Source organism: Herpailurus yagouaroundi, unplaced genomic scaffold (genome assembly GCF_014898765.1).
Source record: "Herpailurus yagouaroundi ecotype Mexico unplaced genomic scaffold, PumYag 189, whole genome shotgun sequence".
Classification (NCBI taxonomy): Eukaryota; Metazoa; Chordata; class Mammalia; order Carnivora; family Felidae; genus Herpailurus; species Herpailurus yagouaroundi.
Window position 1 is genome coordinate 2,589,035 of NW_024412420.1, and position 19,731 is coordinate 2,608,765.

At 36.2% G+C, this 19,731-nt stretch overlaps 1 protein-coding gene across 4 annotated transcripts in view; it reads right to left on the minus strand.

The window, feature by feature from the left end:
- The window catches only part of CLTC (clathrin heavy chain), a 65,936-nt gene that overhangs the window by 25,192 nt on the left and 21,013 nt on the right, over positions 1-19,731 (minus strand). For 2 of the 4 annotated variants that reach the window (XM_040496953.1, XM_040496955.1), the window contains exons 2-13: positions 17,144-17,351; positions 14,996-14,998; positions 13,325-13,593; positions 12,609-12,770; positions 9,188-9,301; positions 8,595-8,768; positions 5,496-5,693; positions 4,575-4,775; positions 2,294-2,446; positions 1,551-1,673; positions 546-683; positions 172-336 (exon numbers count right to left, since the gene is read on the minus strand). In XM_040496953.1, coding sequence (XP_040352887.1) covers positions 172-336; positions 546-683; positions 1,551-1,673; positions 2,294-2,446; positions 4,575-4,775; positions 5,496-5,693; positions 8,595-8,768; positions 9,188-9,301; positions 12,609-12,770; positions 13,325-13,593; positions 14,996-14,998; positions 17,144-17,351 — 1,908 coding nt within the window. The remainder of the gene's footprint in view (positions 1-171; positions 337-545; positions 684-1,550; positions 1,674-2,293; positions 2,447-4,574; positions 4,776-5,495; positions 5,694-8,594; positions 8,769-9,187; positions 9,302-12,608; positions 12,771-13,324; positions 13,594-14,995; positions 14,999-17,143; positions 17,352-19,731) is intronic. The other 2 variants (XM_040496954.1, XM_040496956.1) reach the window with 1 other exon arrangement.

Genomic DNA, 19,731 nt, shown 5'->3' on the forward strand with positions numbered 1-19,731 from the left:
AAATAAAATAAAATAAAATAAAATAAAATAAAATAAAATAAAATAAAATAAAATAAAATAAAATAACATTGAACCCAATGGTGGAATGAAATTACTATTATTCAGTGCTACAAACAAATTTTCAATAAACCAGATAATCATAATAGCTTCTGTTAGGTAAGACTGTAATACCTCAGGGTTAAGAAGATGGGTGTGAACAACTGCACGCTTTATGTCATATAAATCAGTGAAGTGTTCTAATGCACGCTGCAGTAGACCAGCCTTTTCACACAGCTGAGCAATATGAGCCCGGTCATAATGTGTAAACATCTGATTCCCTAGAATAGCATCTGCAACCTATAAAAACACAAATAGGACAAATTTATTTTATACCCCATTTATATTAATTCTATACCTAGATTACACATGAAGATTCAGTAGTCAATTAATAAAGGAGAGAGTACAAAGGCAACTCAGTAGCTTCAAATAGCTTAATCTAAGCAGCTCTAATTAACTACTAAAACACTGTTGGAAACATGCCTAAAAAAAACCAGGAAACAACATACCTGAGGTGCATGCATAAGGTTCATCTCAAGCAACCGTGTCTGTAAAGGACCTTCAGATGGGCGATTATTCTTCAGGGCATCAAGCAAGAATGCAGTACACTGCTGAATTAGATTGTATTCCATAAAGACATCCACAATCTGGAAAAAAAAGGATTTAGAGGAAATTAACATGTTTAAAGCCTGCTCTATGATACTGTTGACAATACATAAATGAAATCTCTTACTTTACAAATAAAAAATTGCCAGACCAAATCCCAGATTTAAGTATTATTTATACAATATCACTTCACAATTTAAGAATAAATTTTTGTCATCTGCAGTTATTTTTAGTTCTGGTAAAAACAAAGTATTTCAAGATACTATATAATAGCACAATATAATCAAAACAATAGCTTCAAAATTGTAATGAAATATTTAAAATACAAAATATGAAGGAATCTGTGACTCCCACCTCCTCTATGCATCTCTTCCCTCATCCAACAGTAGCAACCATCCTTTGTGTTTTATTATTCCCATGTATTTTTCATATTTTTAATACATACATCTCTAAACAAGATCGTGTTTGTTTTGCACATTTTTTAAATTTTTATTTGAGAGAGAGCAAGAGTACATGTGTGTGAGCAGGGAAGAGGGACGAGAGAGGGAGAGAGAAAAAGAATCCCAAACAAGCTCTGTGCCTAGCCTGGAGCTCAATCCCAGGATTCTGGGATAAAGACCTGAGCTGAAATCAAGAGTTGAATGCTCAACCTACCGAGCCACCCAGGTGCCCCTGTTTTGCATGTTTAAAAACTGTATATAGGTGGTATCTTCCCGTCCAGTCTTCTGCAACTTTTGTTTTTGTATTTTTTAATAAGACACTTGAGGTTTATGCATGTAGATGAACACACTCTAGTTTCTACAAATTGAAAGGTTAATAACCCATTTTTCTCCAAAGCTGTTTAAACCCAGATCCCTCCATTCCCTATTTAAATCTTACCTTCTACAGAATGCATTTTAATGCCTTACCTGTGTGATATCAGCAAGTGGTTCTTCATCCTGAACTAACATTTGAGCAAACTGCTGTCCCTGATCTGGACTGATACGCATGACATTTCTCAGCAAAAATATCCAGTCTGGAGTATATCCAACCTACAAATAGAAAAAAAATTTGCAACTTTGCTGCAAAGTTTCATGTTTATATCATTTAAAGGCTTTTTCTACAACAGAATTTTCCTAATATAGAACTACTGGTGAAAGTACAAACTCAGTTTTAACTTAACATGCTAACTGACTCTGGTTTGTTTATATTAGGCAAAGAGACACCTTGGTGGTAAACGTACCTGAATGAATAGCTATAAATTGTTATAACTGTCTTAGTTTCAATGAATGACCATTTCGAAGTTTGTTCTAACAGGTAACAGGCCCCTGACATGTTAAATTCTGAGAAGCCAAGCAAGAGTGCCTCCATTTTTTTTTAAATCTTTCTTTTTATTTTTTTTTAAAGTAATCTCTCCACCCAACATGGGGCTTGAACTCACAACCCCTCGATCAGCCCTGCATGTCTGCTTACTACGCCAGCCAGGTGCCCCAGTGTCTCCATCTCTGAATAAGCATAATTCTGTATATGAGAACTAAAATAGAATGTTTATACTTCTTCAAGTAATTCTAAATTTAAAGAAATTCACTATTAAAGTCACTGACAGTTCCTATAGGCTAATTTCTCAATGTTTTGACAAAGTTATATTGAGAATCTGTTTCATTGAACTCACTTTTTTAGCATATAAAACAATCTTCTGGACTTGACCTGTTTCTGCAAAGCACTGAATTACTTTATTTGGGACGTTAGCCCTCAGGTACACACTAAGTGCCAAGGTAGGGTCCACAGATTTCACAAGATCACCCAGTTCTTCAGAACATTCCAGCTGTCCAAAGAAAAAGAGATTGTTTAGTAATCCATGAGCTATTTTATAAATGAATAGTTGATATCACTTCCACTATAAATTAAAACTAATATGACAGGCACTTACTCAATTATCCCAGAATATATTATAAATATGCAAGCGTTGTGGTTAGTAAAGACTCTTGAGCTTGTATTCACAAGACTGTCTCAGGAGAATTCTCCACACATCCTACTTAAGGATAAAAAGGCCACCAGGACTTCATGCATAAAGATGTTACAACTACTTTGCTAGGAAGGTAAGTATTTAAAAGCAGAATCCTGTATTTCTATTAAGAATACTGTATTCACATATCAGACCCACATGGTCCCAATTTTCCAAAAATAATGCAACTTTTAATGTAATGTAACCAAATGAAAATTTAGTATTTAAAAGCCAGATGAGGCTTATCATAAGGACCCTTCTTAAAATTATGATGTAATCTGTATGTCTAAAGGATCTAAGCTCCATTATCATTTTGACTTTCGGATTGAAGGTTGTAAAGCAGGATATACTAATTTTACAAGGTCAAAGAGATAAAAACTATAGAATATTGGGGTGGTATACAAGCAGATACCCTCCTCTGTGCTATTCAAAGCTGAGTCAGTCAGCTGCCCAATCTGGAAAACAGTTTCCCTAAGAGTTTTGCCTTATATACCAGAGTTGATTTTCTACTTTTAATAGTAATGTTAGAGAACAGCGTTATCACTGACAAGTAAGTTCTACCAGAGCCTATACCTCTTAACTGTATGTAGAGCCTATACCTCTAACTAATGTAGAGTTGATCAGTGTCCCTTTTACCATAAATGGATCCCATAGGACCATTCACAAAAAAGGTAATGATACACAAAAAAAGCTTTCATAAGGCTGTAGAGGTCAACTCAGTTACTTTGGTTGTTCCCATCCTCCTCTCTTATCTGAAACAACTAGGACACATCTCAAATACTCGCTAGTGTGGCTAGTAACTATTCTTCAGCACAGACTCCTGTCCAAGCATCCCAACTCTGAAGTACTATTCTCTAGTATCCTGTAAGACTGCCAGAAGCTGGGTCAAGAAACAAGGGCTAAGAATCACTACTGTAAAAATATTATCAAATACACTAAAACTGAAAGGTGTAATAACATTAAAAGTTATTCATTACTCAAGAGTACTTTAAACAGTACCACCTTAGTTCTCAACAGTGGCATAAGAGAGAACAATTCAATAATGCTCCTTTGTGGAAAAGGCTTTTTACGGTGGTTATGAAAGGAATAATGTCACCAATGCAACATTTAAATTTGTTAGTTGCCTTACAAGTAAGCAATAGTTCCCATAATGTGCTTTAGGAAACAGCACTATTAGATGCTCTGTGTAAAAAGAAATTAGTAAGTACTGAGTAAATATAAAAAGCATAGGGAAATCCTGTAGTAAAGAAAGCTGGTCAACAACAGATTTTAAAGGTTCACATTTTTAAAAATTTCAAGAAACTAGTTAAATGTTTTCCCATATAATGCAAATTAACTTTATGTGAAATCACTTTGGGAATCTCTATCACTGCTAATTAGACAGGCCTGATGTCTTCATATCAATGATCCAACAGTTTATGTTTCCCTTGTACATCCAAACATGGTTACGAGCAGCAAATATGACAATTTTGATGATACTTGGGAAGTTTAAAAAACATATATATATAATATATATATGGCATTTATATGGTTAAAATTACTGTGCTTATCAAGCGTGGAATGTGAAAGACAAGAATATATTCTTATATTCAAATGAGTGTTACACATGTTGACAAATATGAATGTATACTGAAATAGGCCTTTCTCACTACACTTTTCCTAAAGCAAAAGGATAGCAATTTGTTTCCAGGTTAGTAGTTTTAAGCACCAAGCAAGAATCCTGGATTCCATTTACAAAACTGAACAAAAATACCCTATCTCAACATGCCACAAAAAACGTTACTTTCAAAAGGTAGTTAAGTTTATGCATCTCATGCAATGTCTGTCCTTGTTCTATTCCTGCAAGCAGTAAATAGTGGACATTTTGGTGCAGCCTAAATGTTTTCAACTGGCTACCGTGGTATTTAATGCAATCAAAGCAAAAATATGTTAACGTAAGTTAATGTACCTTATCTTCTTTTAACCATTTCTCCAAAAGCTGTTTCCGTCCTTGCTGAAGTACAGGCCTACATAGTTCTAAGGATTCATATTTGTTTAGTTGGCCCTGGTCCAAGAGAATTCCAAAGTACTGAAGTAGAGGAGAAGTTTGACCTGGCTGGGCTGGGACACTCTGGAACCGACGGATAGTATCTGGAGTACGAAGGATTCCCTTTAAGAAAGAGAAATGTTAAAGACTCCCCTTAATAGGTGACCCAACATCACACTAATAACTCCACGGATCTCTTAGGCCAATCTTCAAAGCATGATTTCATCTACCAATAATAAATTTAAAATCTTCAATACACTGAATGGTAAAGATTCAGTAAATGTCCGTCACGCCTCTGGTTCAAGGTTATGAGATTATTCAGAATCAGAAATCTATCAACCCAATTACAATGCCATTGTATGAGAGAACAGCATAATCATAAACTATTTATAGCTAGCTATTGTTCTAGGTTTACATTAAGTGCAAATTTCATAATGCTGATTGATCAAGGTGTAAGGTTAATTCAGTCCAACATAATACAAAGCTGGTAAGAATAAACTCAAATAAACTTCAGACAAATCTTACTAACATGCTCTACTTAACTTTTCAAATCTTAGAAATAAAATCAGTAACTATCATTGACGAGGGCAATCAGTATTGTAACTAAGTAACTCAACATTACATCTATGTAAATCATAGCTTGCTAGATCTACATATCAGACATCTGAGTTTTAAAAAGCTAACCAAATCTAGAGGCACTGACATGTAATTCATATATGACTAAAGGAAATGCAAGCTAAAAAGGATCAGTTTTCTCTGTGGAGAACTGGTTCCACTCCTAACAGTATTAGAAACAGAACTTATTAACATTAATCCAATCATGGCAACTTCATAGCTATTTACCTTTGGTGCATTAGCAGCTACCTTTGCTGCCTCTGAGTAATTTCCCTGGGCAAAAAGAGCATTAAATTTCCGGGCAAAGAGTTCTTCAGCACCAGCTAAGTTATTACGTACAGCCATTCTCAGAGCCAAATCAGGATTTTGTAGGACATTGGTGATATAAGGAATTATGTTTTCTTCTTCCACGCATACTGACAGAACCTGAAATTTAAAGATTAATGAATAGCTGCAATGTATTCATTTGGCTATCAAAGATACCAAATCTGTTTAGAGCTGTTTACTGCTGAGTCATAAGGTAATGAAATTGTGACAGTTGTTTTCTTATTGCCATAAAATTTTTTTTTAGTTTTAAAGGGGAAAAAAAAAAAGCCAAGACAGAGAAGACTAAAGAGTTGCTAAACAGTTGCGGATTCCTACAATATGGCCATTCTATAAGACAAATAACTCCCTATCTCATACTATCTTCATATTGTCCAAACAAATTGCTTTGCTACCATCCATTCATTCTTAACATGGTTAATACCAAAGGCTCCCATTTAGTTGAGCTCTGAAAGACAGCTCTCCATTTTGTTTATCAATTCTTGAGAGACACAGTCTCGACAACCTACAGGAATCTGAAAAAGCTATGAGATCTAAATGAAATCTAGGGCTCAGCTGGAAGAAGTTTAAGGTATATTCTTCCTAACTTCAGGATTTTTTTTTTTAAACAAAGGTTTTCCGTAATTTTCTTTAATTACATTTACATTCCTAGAGGCCAAATTATATAACAATGAGGGTAGAGATCACTGACTCCTTAAGCACCATACAGCAGTTGCTTAATAAATGTAGCATCAGTAAAGAGCACTTTCCATTGCTTCTATTTGGGGAACAGTTACTCATCCTAGTCCTCCTAAAATGTCACTGCCACAGAATCCTGCCCTATTTGCCTAAAATCTAAACTACTATCAATTGACATGAGAAAGGGAACCTTTCCTTCACTATGTTCATATCCATTCCTCTCCCCAACACCAAAGATGGTTATATACCTCAGCTTATAAACTACTTATATTACCCCAACAGCACTTCTAATACTACAATTTCTCACCTATTTCTTAGTCACTATTCCACATAAGGACAGGGATGTATCTTTCCTTAGCTGCATTATTAGTACCAGACAGTGTTTTGCCCAAAATAAATGCTTAATATTTGTTAAATAAATGAAAATGTGAAATTTCTGTCCCAGGACTAAGAATAAAAATACAATCTGAGAACTCAGTAACCAAACAGACAGTAACAGTGTACCTTGCCTGTTCTGTTTCCTTTTGAGAAAAATGAAGAAATTTTAAACTTCCAAAATGCTTTCACTTCTATAGGTCAGATCCCCCGCCCCACCCCCAAAGCTATGGCTATCTTGTATCTGCCCCATGTCATTCTACTACAAATTAAGACATTAAAGGAAGGAATTACTTTCTTAACAGTTTGCATTCTGGACCTGACTCTTCATGCTTAGCTCCTAGGAAAAGTAAAGATGAACAAATCTGGTTCCAACTACACTGCCTGAAGCTTCCTACTAATTGCTACACCTTTATCTTCCCCAGACACCAAATCCATTAGTTTCACCTTCATCCTATTTTTAGACTATTCTAGCAGATTTCTAGCAACCAGTACTTAAGATCTACAAGGGACAGGGAAGGTTCCTCTCTACCTTCTAAAGTACCCACTCAGTTCTACCAAGTTCAGAATTTAAGCTAGATATTGGCAAAAATCTTCTCGATAGCTTTTCATTTTCAAACAAATAGAAACCATGACTTCATTCTTAGGGAATATGTCCAACTGTAGTTGGCTTTGATCAAAGAGTGGAGGAAATGTCCTAAGCTTACTATAAACACTCATCTCCCTACTCAGAGCAACTGGCACACAAAATCTGTTGGGGAAGGTGATCAATAAATTCTTAAAATCAGAGTTATGAACAGCAAATATACAAGGTGAAACTCTTCCAGATACTTTAGTTTAAGCATTATCTTAAAACCATCAGCACAGTGGCAGAAATAAAAAGATCTTTGGCTTAACAACTTCATGATTATTAAATTATCACTAATCTAGTTCACCAAAAGGCCAATGCATTCTTGATTTTTCCAAGAGAGATCCATACAACTGAATAAAATGAAAGCTACTGAATTTTTAAAGCTGTTTTAGTGCCCAGACAGTGACTGGTGTAGAAATACAATTAAACAAAGCAAAGTCCCTTTCCTAATGAAGAATAGCAACTGAAGCAGTTTAACAAGTAATTGGTAATTAACTCACTGTGATATGTGCTATGAGGAGAGCTACCTAAATTCTAGGGGAATAAAGCAGGAGTACCTAACCAGGTGTGGGAAGAAGATAGGGAATGATAGGTAGAGAAAGACTCCCTTTCTCTATAATATTTGCCTCTTTACATACATACATTATTACCCTATCCACTTCTATCTGGGAAAAATACTAACTTGAAGGAAAACTAGCAAAAGGCAAGACCAATAACAGTATTGCTTTTGAAATTTTAACCATTTTTTAGAAAATAAGATACTTCGTGGTGGAACATTAAAATACTAAGAAAAGACAAAAAGGATCACTTGGTTAGGTGCTGTGAAGAGGTCTGTTCAATGTGACAATTTCAGAACAACTAATATTTTCCCTATCTAATTGGATAACTTTCCAGGTACCCCACAATAGCTACCATAACATATCACCTTCCAACATTAAATATTTAATAATAATTAGAGTTAGGAAAAGAGATGTAAAGAGAATTCTTTTCCCAATAGTTGATTATCTGTTTTAGCAATCACAGGAACAAAAAAAACCCTATTGAAAAGAAAGTATGGTGTCTGTAAAATGTGACCCAAATAATTTCTTTGTATGGAGTCATTTCTTTTGACGATAAAGACAGATAAACACAATCCTAAGTGGCTATATGTCAGTTTCTTTCTCTGAGACAGGATCAAAGAGAGACTTTTTATCACGTGCTTCTGTATTTTTATGTATATATTATTTTCTGACATCCAAACCACATTTGCTTTTTAGGAAAAAGAAAAGCTAACAGCAGTGTTACTTTATTGCTTAATTTAAGTTTCAAGGTTTCCTTACTTGTCCCTTTCTGTTTACTCCAATTATTCCAGCTGTGGCTTCATGAGGTGCAGTAACAAAGATTGTTTCTCCACTGATTCTATTCATGTAGATACAGGTACCAGTCTCAAGATCATAGAGGTGGATATAACCATACTTAGTAATCAAGAACACTACATCATGCTTTTCACTGATCTGTATAAAGAAAATCAACACTTCAGTAAAATCATGAATCTACAAACAAAAAACCTAATTCCATCTCTGATATGGTAAATTCTAGAACTTTGACAAGAGGCGTATATGAAAAATCTTAAAAGTTAACGTACGTATGGTTTCTCCTTTTTATAGCACGTTAATATCCCAAGCTCTTACTGTAAACAAAGAGTATGAATAAAATGTATAAAAGAGAAAACATAATTTTGAACTTATGATAACCCAGTTTATGTATTATGTGAATGTTAAGAATATTTCTTCACAAAGTTTTACTAATAAACTTTACTATTAAATAAAGGATATTCCTCTAAGCACTATTAATATTGACTGTAAGTAGCAGTTTGGGGTTAGTTTTGTAATGAGGAGAGATTTTAAAAGTCCATTTGTTTTACTTAAAATACCTGCATTGCAACAGGAAAGTCATTTTGTGCTTCTGGAGGAAAGAAAACATCCACTGCCTTCTTTGGAAAGGGCTGATTCCCTGTAGGTGGTGTGCCAACTTCAATGATATGTAACTGTTCACAAGAAAATAAAATTGATATAAATCTAGATCATTTACCAGTTGATCGCAGCAGCTTTATTTGTAGCCCCAGACTGGAAACAACCCAAATGTCCCAAAATAGGTGAATATTAAACTATGGTACAACCATAGCATGGAATACTCCTCAGTAAAAAAAAAAAAAAAAAAAAGTCTCATGGACATTATGCCAAGTGAAAAAAAAAAAAAGTGCTAATCTCAAAAGGTCACAAGCTATACAGTTCTACTTATATAGCATTCTTGAAGTGACATATTATACAAACAGAGAGTAAATTAGTAGTTGTCAGGAGTTACAGATGTGGGGGGAGAAGGGAGCAAGTGGGTGTGACTAAAAAGGGGTTGCAGGAGGGAAGATAGTATGTATCATGAATCTACTCCTATTAAATGACACAGAATAACACAATTGTACTAACATCTGTTTCTAGTTTTTCTACTGTACTATATAGCTCTGTAAGATGTAACCAAAAACTAGGTAAAGAACATAGGCATCTCTCTGTGCTGTCCTTGTATTATTTCAAGATAAAAACTTTAAAAAGTTAAATGAATAGTTAGAGGGATCATACCTCAATCTACCTTGTATTAAGGACACAGACTGGTAATATATTACCAACAAAGGCACCTTCTCATGGTTTTCAATGATAATTTAGTATTTCCAAATAGAACTCTAACTTAAATTGTTAAATCCTTCCCTGCCTATACATCTACTCTAACACAGATGGAAAATATACACCTAAACTGTCTCTCTAATCACATATACCTCATGGATGAGAATATTTTGGTTTAAAGTATCTGATGCTGTACATCAGCCAGGCAAAAGAAAGTAAATAATCTCAGTAAAAGAGTATTATATATTTAGCTTAGTCATGTCAAGAACGGACTCAAACAAGAAAACAATATGGTTTCCAAGATATATACCATATGAAACTTGTAGGGTCTCATCCTTAATTAGGATAACTACCGATACTGAAAAGAACTGGGTCTTCCTTCAAAAGCCATGGCAGACTTTGGTATAGAATATAGCTGCCTTCCAAAAGCCATGGCAGACTATAGGCTCAGGCACAGGTTTTCAGATACTAGAAAAATGACAAAGTTTTTGGACTTTTCAAAAAAAAGTCTCAGCCTTATGTCTTAAGGATAAGATCGGATTTCTAAAACTTATGTGTCTTTTTGTTAAATTGTACCAATTGAGACATAAATACCAATGTTTTCTATCCTTGTCATATTGAAAGGATGGTTGGATCATTCCTCACTTCAGGGATTCTTACTCTGAAATTTTAGGCAGAATTTTAACTCTCTGCGCGTATGTTCCCTCTCTGCTAAGAGACTATAGATTTCAAGCAATCTCGATCTTAGGAGTTTCTACAGCCAGCAGTACTAACTGTGGCATCCAGAAGTGCAGTCATAGCAGTAGCTGAGTCCCCAAAGTTCTATGGCAGGGCTTTAGGCTGGGACCATGACTACTGCCCATTCTCCTTTATTCCTCATTTTTTCCAAGCTTGGGTTTAAAGCTTCCTAGCTAAATGTAAATAATCCATTATCTTTTCACTAAACTTTTTTTTTTAATTTTTTTTTTTCAACGTTTATTTATTTTTGGGACAGAGAGAGACAGAGCATGAACGGGGGAGGGGCAGAGAGAGAGGGAGACACAGAATCAGAAACAGGCTCCAGGCTCTGAGCCATCAGCCCAGAGCCCGACGCGGGGCTCGAACTCACGGACTGCGAGATTGTGACCTGGCTGAAGTCGGACGCCCAACCGACTGTGCCACCCAGGCGCCCCAAAACTTTTTATACTCTAACCAACCAGGCCTTCTTTCTGTTGTCTGTAACTAAGAATCCCAATATATAGTACTTCAATTTGTCTAGGTGATTCCAACGTACAGCCAGGGTTGAGAAGCTGACTTAGGACGATAATACTCAAATTGTAGTCCATACCCATCTAGACACCTATGGCATTTAAATTGTAGATTATGAGCTCCACTTACTGAATGAGATTATGTTTTTATTTTTTTAAAAATTTATTTTGAGAGCTTAAGTGGGAGAGTGTAAGCAGGGCAGGGGCAGAGAGAGGGAGAAAAAGAGAATCCTAAGCAGGCTCCACACTATCATTACAGAGCCTGACATAGGGCTGGATCTCACAAACTGAACCATGAGATCATGACCTAAGTCAACAGTCAGACGCTTAACCAACTAAGCCACACAGGTACCCCTGGACCAGACTCTCCAGACGTAAGGCAAACAAATGTACATTGCAGCAACCCTAATCACTCTTACACGCAGTAAAGTTTAAAAACAAAGGCCTTTGGTAAAGGCAATAAAAATAGTGTTAAAGAGCCAATATAAATTTTTTTTTAATGTTTTTATTTATTTTTGAGACAGAGAGACAGAGCATGAGCAGGGGAGGGGCAGAGAGAGAGGGAAACACAGAATCTGAAACAGGCTCCACGCTCTGAGCTGTCAGCACAGAGCCTGACGCGGGGCTCAAACTCACCGACCGTGAGATCATGACCTGAGCTAAAGTTGGATGCTTAACTGACTGAGCCACCCAGGCGCCCCTTAAAGAGCCGATATAAAAAAGTTGTTAAACAACATTACTCATTTTAGACAAGTATCACAAGAAAACACTAATTCATTTTAGAGATGTATCACTAGAAGCAGAATTTAAACAAACTAAGTCACCATAAATCTGAATAGTACAAACAAATTAACGGGGTGCTTGGGTGGCACAGCAGATTAAGCATCCGACTCCTGATTTCAGCTCAGGTCATAATCTCACAGTATGTGAGTTCGAGCCCTGAACGGGCTCTGTGCTGACGGCGTGGAGCCTGCTTGAGATTCTCCTTCTTTCTCTGCCCTTTCCCTGCTCACACTCTCTTGGTCTCTCTCAAAGTAAGTAAACTTAAAAAACAACAACAACATCAAAAAAACTTCGGGGCACCTGGTTGTCTCAGTAGGTTAAGCCTCCGAGTTCAGCTCAGGTCTAGATCTTATGGTTTGTGAATGTGAACCCTGCATCAGGCTCTCTGCTGTCAGTGCAGAGCCCTCTTGGGATCATTCGTCCCCCTTTCTCTCTGCCCCTCCCCCACTCGTTTTCTCTCTCTCTCTCTCTCTCTCTCTCTCTCAAATAAAACATTTTTAAAATTTTTTTTAAAAATTCATGCACAGTCCATTAAAGAAAAAAAATTAAAAATTAACAATGAAGGGTAAGACTATTTTGAAATTAGAGGACTAATTAGTAGAGAGACAAAGATCAGTGCTCACTAACAACTTCCAAAGCCAAAACTTACCTTCCCTCCAGCTTGACCCCGTACTGCAAAACAAAATAACGTTGATTCTTCTGCATTTCCTTCCATCTTAAACTGCGCAAAACTAGCCGCGTGTCCTTCAATGGGCTGAGATACTTTCCTATCTACAGAATATAACTGCATAGCTCCCACCACACGATTTTGCTACAAAGGATCAAAGAGAATAAAGTTTGGAGACCCAATGAATCAATAACTCCCAGATTCATCAAGAGGTAAAATAATTAGAATGTTTTATATCACTTTTGGCAGGATTTATAATTCTTTATAATGTAGTCTCTCAATGTAGATTTGATACCTCTTCATTTAAAATTTGGCTCCAACATTACATTAAAACAATATGAATACTTAAAATGTGCTTCATACAACCATCTCTTTACACTATCTTAAAGAATATATATTAGAAAACTCATTCTGCAATAAATGGCCATAATAAGTTCCAAATCATTCACACAGGAACTCAATATCCGCTCAAACTGCAAGTAAAACCTAAACCTAAAATCACCTGGTAAGAGTACTCTGAAAATGTATTGTCAGCATAAAGCCATTAAGCTAGCAACCTTTATTTCTTAAAAAAGAAAGTCTTTCCAAATAAGTCTCATTCACCAGGACCAAGCATAGACAACCTAATTTCAAAATAAACTGCATTCTGAGAACATTCATTCTCTATACCTTTTATCAAACATCTAGAAAAATGTTACCTGTGCAGATATGCCAGTCAGAAGTAACCACTTTTGCTTTGCATCTGTACGATAATTGATAATCTGGCACCCTGCAAGGCTAGAATGGCGATCAAACATTTTCACTGGCTGAGATTCTCCTTCCATACTCCAATGATAAACTGCATTATCCGTAACAAGAGCAACCGTATTCAAAGAGATCCATTTCCAGAAAGTGACATCATCAGTCATGGTATGGGCCTTCATTTTACTTTTCATTTCAATGTTAAATATCTGAAGAGTTTTCCCAGCTAAAAACAAAATTAAGAATTGTGAGTCATTAAGAAAACAAAGTGCAGGATAAATTATTATATAGCTAGACTAGTGATTTGTAACTTTCAAACAAAATGGTTCTGTTAGGAGACTAATAACTAACTACACAAGTGACACTACTAGAGCAGCAACCTTTGTAGAGATAGCTAAGACTAAATCCACAATCTATATCTACAGCTGAAGCAAAAACTTTATTATCTCTAACAGACATTTTAAATAGATAGATGACTGCTATACATTTCTAAATCCCAACTGAAAATGAGTCTAAAGAATAGCTCACTTAATAATCATGGAAAACAAGATTGTAGCCTTCAGGCTTTAATTAAGAAGGTTTACTTTATGCATAAATTAAGTTAGTTGCAGGTACACAGAACAAAGCAAATCTGATACAAACACATGGGGGAAAATGTCTACTTTTTAAGAGGCAGTCATCCCCCATCCAATAAAATCTTGTGGAAACTGCTTTTTGAAGGAGGATCAACCTCAACTCAGTCTTACACTACTAGCACATAAAAGAAGTGCATGCTAAAACTGGTTTAAGATACACAGGGAAAGGTGGAGGTGCCAGAGAAAAAGGAGGAGGAAACAAAGGAGGGCAGTTTCAGATGCTGTTAATATACTGGAGATAAGAACAAAATTCAAGCTTTATCCATTTAATACAATGGTAAAAGGATGACATTTGCCTTGAGTGTTAAGAGTTCACTGAGTCAGATGCAAGGGCTTATATTTCTAATTTGAAATCTATAAGTCTGAAAAAGTGATTAGGTCTAAATTAATAGAGGTCAAAGCCCACAACTATCACTAGGCTCTCTAACCCAGATTAGCCCTTAGAGACTAAGGAAAACTCCATTCCTGAGCCACAGAGAATCTGGCTCTTGAAGAACAAAAATTATAAGGTAGTAGCAAGGGAGGGGTGATGGGATGGGACACAAAACATATAGCTTTGTACCATGACCCTTCTTACCACATATGTAAAAACTTTTTTCATAAAACAAAGAATGCTATTCCCATCCCACACAATATGTAAACCACAACCAGACTTGAACAATTGTTAGTTATAGTCCTGTTTATAAAAAGAAGCCAAGGATTTCCTTTCAGAGGGAAGGAGTATTGGGGAATGACTTATTTTCCTCTGCTGCCTTTCCCAATCCCTAATCAGACTTTTATTGTTTTGTTTTGTTTTTTTAACACAAGAGGGGTTGGAGTAAATATATGTAGGGTGATTTGGGGGAAGAGGGTGAGGGTTAACAGCTTAACTCTGTAGTGTAGACATATAGGCACAAATCTATAATGCTATTACAATGCTCTGAAAATCTTTCCAATTTATTCTTTTTATATAACAGGACAATAACTAATACAATCTAATTTAAGATAACTCACCATCTGCACACATAAGAAAGCATTAAGAAATGTGATAAGATAACAATAACATTAAAAATAGAAAAGAACTGTGAGAAAATTAAAATGATGGCCTTTTAATAGAGAGGTGTGAGAGGTGCTAAGCAGTTGAATCTAAATTCTTTAAGGAGGCTGAAGGGAGCTTAATACCTTAAAGTATAATATGTGTACTGTTTAACAGAAGCAATTGTTTTATAGCTTGCTGCTATAAAACATGTGTCCCTGGGGCGCCTGGGTGGCGCAGTCGGTTAAGCGTCCGACTTCAGCCAGGTCACGATCTCGCAGTCTGTGAGTTCGAGCCTCGCGTCAGGCTCTGGGCTGATGGCTCGGAGCCTGGAGCCTGTTTCCGATTCTGTGTCTCCCTCCCTCTCTGCCCCTCCCCCGTTCATGCTCTGTCTCTCTCTGTCCCAAAAATAAATAAACGTTGAAAAAAAAAATTAAAAAAAAATAAAACATGCGTCCCTAAGTGAAAGCTGGGACCTTTCCTTAAGATGAGATCAACAACTCCTATCTTGGATATGTTAATGGTGACGTAGTTATTTGAATATGCTTGCCCCCAACCCTGCATTTAATCCCTAACCAGTATTACTACTAAATACAAAGTTTAAATAATGTGAAGAAAATCTGTTTAAACACTTCAGCACCTTTAACAACTCACCTAACAAATTTATCAAGAAATTACTAGGAACCTAAAGCCTCCTCCTACTACCAAGAAGAAAAACAATAAAGCAAAGTATAGACAGTCAAATGCCTTTAGAGTCAGCCAGCTTGTCACTTAGCCTTCTCATAAACTACTGTTTGAAAGGGCTGGGACACCTGGGTGGTTCAGTCTGTTAGCATCCAACTTCAGCTCAGGTCATGATCTCACAGTTCGTGAGCTCGAGACCCACATCAAGCTCTATGCTGACAGCGAGGAGCCTGCTTTGGATCCTCTGTTTCCCTCTCTCTCTGCCCCACTTTCTCTTTCTTTCTCTTTCTCTCTCTCTCAAAAATAAACACACATCTGGGGCACCTACGTGGTTCAGTCAGTTAAGCGTCTGACTCTGGATCTCAGCTCAGGTCACAATCTCCCAGTTCATGAGTTTGAGCCCAACACAGGACTCAAACTCAGGAACTTGCTGTCAGTGCAGAGCCTGCTTGGGATTATCTTTCTCCCTTGCTTTCTGCCCATCCCTGCCCTCTCATGTTCTCTCTCAAATATTAAAATAATAAGCATTTTTTAATTAAAAAAAGGGGGGTCAATTACATTCTCATTCTATAGTTCAAAGGAAAAAAATTAAGATAGGTCTCCCAGACAGTATGAGGTTCTTTGAACTGCTTGGACTGATAGGTTGTACAGTTCTGTACTGTGTGACACTAAAAAGTTACTTTGAATAAACTCTAATACCCCTGATTCCAAAGCTTTAATACCCATCTACATATACATATACTTCTTCTGTGTCTCCCTCTCTCTCTGCCCCTCCCCCATTCATGCTCTGTCTCTCTCTGTCCCAAAAATAATAAATAAAAAAAAAAAACAAACAAACATATACATATACTTCTAATAATCAGTGTAAATGTAAAACATTTTTCTTAAAAAGTAGGCTTCACACTCAATGTGAGGCTTACACTTATGACCCTGAGATCAACAGTTGACATGTTCTACTGACTGAGCCAGCCAGGCACCCAATTCAAGACATTTTTAGAACTTGACAATCTAAATGAAACACACACCTGGAGTATAAAAAAAGGCACAACATAAATGTTAAGTTTATCTTCGTAACAAAATCTTGCAATGTTTAAGTGCTAATATTAAAGCATATTTTATTTCAGGATATGAATCACTAATTTGTCTTCTGTAGATGGATTTATGTACTTAGCACAGTCTTATCACACTGGAGGTACAAAATTTAAATTCATTAAATCTAAAACTCAAAATTTTTCCAAATAGATCTATGCTGAATAGAAAGACATTTCACAGAAACATACCAAGTCATGAAAGTAGTTAAAATCAAATTTAGTAATAGCTTCAAGTTTGCAGATTTAACCAAATTTAATATACAAAAGAAGGTAGATCTTTTATTGTATTTGAATAAATTATACATAGGGAAGGAAAAAAAGGAAAGAAAACCACCCCACAATCTTTTATACCTTTCAGTGCAATTACTTTGCTTGCTGGATTCATGATGGCGCTGTCTGCTGAAATTGGTCTTCGAATTGGATTACTTGGGTCATTCATATCAATGATTACCACCTGGGCCTGCTCTCCTACTTTCTCTCTAATGCAGATGAATTTGTCTGACTCCATAGTTAGGGTACTGAAGCCAATATTTGCTGGGTTTATACCCAGATTCTGGAGCTGGGGAAAAAAACCAAAAACATAATAAGTCATGTTACAAAGTGAATCAGAAAGACTTGATATTCACGTATTGTCATTACCTCATTTAACCATTAATGCTTCAAGGTCAACAGTAACAACTCCGTTATTCATTCAAATGAGGCTATTGATGGACCTTCAGTTCTTCCAACAAATACAGCATTCAACTATTTTATTATAACCTTGTAGTTATAACTAGAGATATGTTAACTTTGTGGTTATAACTAAGAGGCAGAACAAATACATAAAAAGGTAAAGGAAACAGCTACCTTTTGTGGTTCAGGGGATTTGAGGTCATTGACCTTTTTTGGTTTAAGGTCTGTCCTCCCTTACCCCCTTCAATATTCAGCAGTCATCTGCTCACAAGTACTGGACTTTAGGAATCTGAAAATTAACTTCAGCATAAAAAGAGATTTAAAACTTCAGAGTTCTTATGTAAAGGAACTAACAAAAGCAGACACGTAAACAACTGGCAATGCTTTGCCAAAAGCGCCAAAACAAAGATATGTAAGAGGGACCTGGTTAAAGGCGGCCCACAGCTAAGGGAATGTGTCCAAGGAAGGTAGAAAAGAGAATGCTCAACAGAAGAACAAATACTAAGGTCCAGATATATGACTATGAAAGGCTTGCGGAGCAAAGAATTAAAACTGATAAGCTGAATGTATCCCAGTAAGAATCCTGAATGTCTCCAAAGGCAAAGGAAGCTACTTAAGGGTTTTTACAAGGAAAATAATGGAATCAGATTTGCTTTGTATATTAAGAAGATATTAAAGTATTTGCTAAATAAATATAGAGAATCTAAAGATGGTAGGTTTTTGAAAACCACGTAAGTGTGTGAGAAAAAGGCACTTGCTAGAAGGTCTCTACCAGAGTGGGTCATTAATATTCTGGTGCCTAAATGTAGTCTAACAGATTAAGTCCTGCTAAAAAGTTACTGAAGGTTTCATTAGCCTTGGCCATTTTTTTTTCCTTTTTTCCAACGGATAATAAATTCACATGGAACAAAATCCAAAGCAAAATTAAAAAGCCCGCACACACAAACACGTCTTCCTTCTGCCCGTGACCGCCCAGATATCCAATTTTCCTCCCCAGAGACCACCACTGTCACTACTCTCTTATGGACTGGCCTGAGCCAAGTTAACTATATTTTATCTAAATTCTTTTGTCAAATTCTGCTAATCACACTTAATAATAACTAGGCCGGCTTCTGAATAAAATAAAACATAAGATTAAGAGACTACATTTTATTTTCACTTCAACAACTGCAAGCACAACCAGTTACAAAGTGTAGTTACAATAACTTAGTTACTGAATACCAGGGCAAGGAGTCAAGCAATAGTCTAACTATTAATACAAACATGATAATAAAGTAGAAGATTAACTACCTTTACAAATTCAAGTATATGCTGCAATGCAAGGCAAGTATACAAGCTGATAAATAATTTGTAACAAATTTGGTTAAAATAAAATCTTAGGAATTAACTTTCATTTCTTCATGACTTTAACTTTTGTAGTAACTTTTAGGTCCAGAACTAATGAAGGAAGATAAATGAGGACCCCAACCACATACGAAGGGATTGTTGGTGGGCTTCAGAAGGCCTTATACAAAACAAGTTGTCCACTAGTTTCAAAGATACAGACATCTATTTTTCTGAGTGGAAGGGTCCTCAGACTTATGTAATTTTCTTTTTATTTATTTATTTTTGAGAGAGAGAGAGAAAGAGAGAGAGGGAGGGAGAGAAAGCGAGAGCAGAGTAGGGGCAGAGAGAGAGGGAGAAAGAAAATCCCAAGCAGGCTCCACACTGTCATGTGGGGATCCATCTTATGAGCCATGAGATCATGACCTGAGCTGAAATCAAGAGTCAAATGCTTAACTGACTGAGACACCCAGGCAGCCCTGTAGGGGAATTTTAACCTGTTAATAGTGAATATTTGACATCAAAACATACTGGCTCATATGTAATAGTAAATAAATTAATCTTCATTGTAGAAGTATCCACGAAGTTGGACACTTAACCAACTGAGCTACCCAGGCGCCCCTCCATTGTAACCTTTCTAGTAATGGTGGAGAAAAAATTCTAATGGCTTACAGACCACCCAGAACTATATGTGTAAGAGCAACATGTTATCTTCTAAACTATTCTGTAAAAGAAGAATTCTAGGTTTCTAAGTCACTATAGCAAGCATTCACATAAGACAATTTTGAGCTTCAATTGTCACAGCTTAAGTCCTCGAATGTTGAGAAAGAGTAAAAACTAATAGTGTGGGTCAAATAGTAACTAACTGAATCTCAAATTACTCTTCAGAGGCAGGTGCAAGACAACTATAAGAAAAGAAAACTATTAGGAAAGACAGTAGAGGA